The 3,807-nt window shown below is 35.1% G+C and overlaps 1 protein-coding gene across 1 annotated transcript; it reads left to right on the forward strand.

Annotated features, from left to right (window-relative positions):
- The first annotated feature begins 1,974 nt into the window (after positions 1–1,974).
- LOC143557666 (HMG-Y-related protein A-like) lies at positions 1,975–2,917 on the forward strand. Its single transcript, XM_077046685.1, has 2 exons — positions 1,975–2,090; positions 2,172–2,917. Exons 1-2 carry the CDS (start codon positions 2,040–2,042, stop codon positions 2,652–2,654), a joined length of 534 nt encoding a protein of 177 aa, XP_076902800.1. The 5' UTR covers positions 1,975–2,039; the 3' UTR covers positions 2,655–2,917.
- The last annotated feature ends 890 nt before the right edge of the window (positions 2,918–3,807 follow it).

Genomic DNA, 3,807 nt, shown 5'->3' on the forward strand with positions numbered 1-3,807 from the left:
TATAACAACATTTGTGTTATTGAAATGGTATATAAAGGTATAATGATGATATACAGCTGAATAGGCCATGTTTTTAGTATATTGGGGTTATACGATTACACCGGTTGAATCAACAATGAAAGTTGACATTATAGGAAGTAAACGGCTAGGAGAAAAGAGTCTTGCATTAGAAGGTCCTACGAGCACATATGATTATATACACAAATTGAGCTTCAAAGCATATGCATGTGACATGAGTAGGCTAAACATGGATTGATAGTATGTCTAGGTTTTATATGGGTTGATAATATGGGTGTGCCACGGGTAGGCCTAACATGAGCATGATATTATATTATGTATAACATCTATATATAGACAACAATTAATTGTGTTTTTTTTTTCTTCATTATAATCAAATACTAAAAAAATGGCTTGTTTATAACCAGTGTAATTGTTTTACACATCAAAATACACCCTATGATCTGTCAAATTTCGAACATCATCATTATAACTCACCACCAACAACAAAATCATTCAGTTTGATACACCAATTCACTCACCAATTTACGCTTTAAAGAAGATGATTAAATAATCCTTGTTTCTTGATTCAAGACTTCAAATTGCACTTGAGTCTTTTTTATTCTTAAATAACCAATGATTGCTCTTTCCTTCTCTTTTTTTGTTAAAAAAAATATTTATATTTTATATATAATTTTGTTTCCTTTTATATTTCATAGAAACATCCAAACGATTTACAATGAAGTGGCAGGTAAGCGGGCAACAAGCTGCGACGCAACCCCCTTTTGGATAGCAAACCCAATCCGACTAAAAACAAAGTTTTGATTCTTATGGGCTGATACGTTACTATACACAGCTTTCTGAACCCTATTCAAAAGGTTCACGGCATCCGGAGCTAAGAAACCAAAAGTGTCAAAGGCGAATGGGATAAACATGTGTTGATTCTCCAAACAAGCTTTCTCGTGTTTAGCAACATTGCCCGATGCCGCCTTCAATGCTGCATCGGAGCAATCACGTCTTTGTGTGATATTCACGAGTATAGTTTCATATTACCCCTTTATGTTTCCTTTAAATTAAAAGTTAAAACATATCAAACACCTCAAGTTTGTTTAATTGAGTTAACAACCTTATACTATCATAACATGTCTCATTTAACCTTTTAATGAAAAAAAAAAACCAATGTTTATAAATGCAACTATCATAATTAACATTATCTAATATAACTAAAAAAAGGAGATGTTACATTCATCTAAAAAGAATTAAGCTAATACAAATTATCAAATTATCTTTAACGTATCACGAAGTAAACAAATAATTAAGACAACTAAAAACATTATTAAATAACTCGAGAAAATTAGACAAACAAATCTTTATACACTTACTAGATCTTCGCCCAAATTGATTCAAATCGTAAACTAATAATTCCATGAAAAGTTTAGTTGAGTTAAACAATCCAAAGCGCTAGATCCAGTTCTAAATGATTTTCCACATGATATAAACACTAAACTGAGTAGTATAATTGAAATATTGAGTTGCACTTTGCACGCGTGTAAAGTTAATTGTAAATTTAAAATTATGGATGATTTTAAATTTTAAGCTATAGTTTGCTAGTCTTCTCTTTTGAAATTATTATATAGCTTTTTGCCGTTCAAACCAAAAACTATTATTAAAAAAAAAGTCACTACATTATTGTTTAATAAAATAAATAAAAAAATATCCACTAAATGATTCTTCACTCTCTCTCCAACTTCAAATAGAGAAGAAAAAACAAATGAATAAAAAAAGTATTAAAACTCACTCATACAACAAAAACACTTCATGAAAACCCATCCGCCACGTCACCGATCCGCGTGACCCATTACACAAAATATCCACCACCGTTGATCACATCACCACCTTAAACCTCAACCGTTGATTTGTTTCTTCAACCTAGAAATTATTAACATAAATCAGCCCCAAAAGGTCTCAACCATGCACTCACTTTTAACACCTTGATTCTTCTTATTAGCTGACATCACTTTTCTTTTGTTTTCACCTCTTCAATGGCCGGAGAAGAACTTAACCGACCACCATCTCTTCCTCCATATTCAGAGGTAGTAATAATTTCAACACATCTTTGGCTTCTAGGGTTTCAATCCAAATCAATTGACCTATTTTAAATATTTGTTGTACAGATGATTTTCGCAGCTGTGGATGCTTTGAAAGTCAAAGAAGGATCAAGCACTTCAGCTATCTCAAACTACATCGAATCAACTTGTGGGTGTTTACCCAAAGAGCATAATAATATCTTAACAGATCAGCTCAACAAACTTGTTGAGAGCGGTGAGCTAGTTGTTATTAACGACAACTACTCACGCCCGGATACGGTCACGCCCGCTAAGCGTGGGCGTGGCCGTCCTCCAAAGGCCAAGGACCCGGCCTCGGAGAGTCAGGTCCCTGGACCTGACTCTGCGGCGCCGGTGTCGGCGTCGGCTTCGGCGCAACCTGGATCTGAGGTTAAGAGAGGGCGGGGGCGGCCGAAGAAGGACCCGAATGCTCCCTCGGCTCCGAAGAAGGTCAAGGTTGCAACGAATCCAACGCCACCGTCGAAGAGCGGCAGGGGCAGGGGGCGGCCGCGTAAGGTGCAGCCGGAGCTTGCTGGAGTTGAAGCTAATTGAGGTTTTAATAATAATCGGTGTAGGTTTGTTGTTATGTTTAGAGTGGTGTACAAGTCCGGATGCATGATGTACAAGTGGGTAGGATGTTATGGATCTGGATTTGGGAATTTCATGTCTGTTCGAAAGAATTACCTAACATAAAATTATCTCTAAGTTGGGTTATTAGTTTATGTCATTAGGTTTTTCTTGTAATTTAGCCTTTTTAATGTTAAATGAATCTGTGTGTTTGTTGGGTAGCTACTTTTCATGTGAATTGTGAAGGCCCACATAACATTTATTTAGGTGTTTTAATGATATCAAAGTTAGAATTTGAAATTTGAATATGCTAAATTTTAAAACTTTGTTTTCATATAAAAGCTGAAATTTACTATGAAATAAATAATCCTTAAGGAAAAGCTTAAATTTTTCTAGATTTGAATGGAAATTTCTTTGAAACTTTTTGACTATTGATCCAAATACATCCTTGCCATAATTTTGAAATCAAATTATCACAATTGAATTTTAATGCCATCTTTTTTTTCAAAGGTAAGACCATGTGTTGTAATAGAGCTTTATTTTAGGCATTATGTGTCATGTGTAGTAATAAAGTTTTATTTTAGGCATTATACCTCATGTGGCGTCTAGTCAGAGGACTTACCCCCATGTATTATGCATCACGTGACGGTCAGTCTCTTGTACACTTTTTTGTTGTTTTGTTAATTTTTATTAAGAATTATCAAATAATAATAATATTTTATTAAATAACTTGTACATTAAAATAAAAAAAACTACTCGTCGTTGTCGTCTTCGCTCTTTTCGTCTTCATCGTCTTCGCCCTCGTCGTCGCCAACGTCTTCATTGTTGCCTTCGTTTTGATTCTCGTTTTCACCAGGCAAACGTCGATTCATCAAAATATGTTTGACCAAATCCCCCTTTAGTGCGTCATGTATCTCTTTTGACCACACGAAATCCGAGTTTTCGAATCTTTGCTCCATACTTGCTGGAGTTCGTGGTGGATCCGGGTCCGGTATGAAAGTTGGACATATTGCTCTTCCCTCGTCCTCGATGATCATGTTATGCATTATGATGCACGCATACATAGCACATTTCATTCTTTTTAAAGACCATAGACGACAAGGATTTTTAACAAAATGTCATCGTTGTTGAAGAACAC

This window comes from Bidens hawaiensis, unplaced genomic scaffold (genome assembly GCF_021521415.1).
Source record: "Bidens hawaiensis isolate Kalapana, Puna unplaced genomic scaffold, B.hawaiensis_p1.1 tig00019080_1, whole genome shotgun sequence".
Lineage (NCBI taxonomy): Eukaryota > Viridiplantae > Streptophyta > Magnoliopsida > Asterales > Asteraceae > Bidens > Bidens hawaiensis.

Bases quoted from the DNA above. Each gene is read 5' to 3' on its own strand.
- LOC143557666 (XM_077046685.1), top strand. From the start codon at position 2,040: ATGGCCGGAGAAGAACTTAACCGACCACCATCTCTTCCTCCATATTCA. The intron at 2,091-2,171 runs GTAGTAATAATT...TTTGTTGTACAG, and splicing joins CTCTTCCTCCATATTCAGAG to ATGATTTTCGCAGCTGTGGA.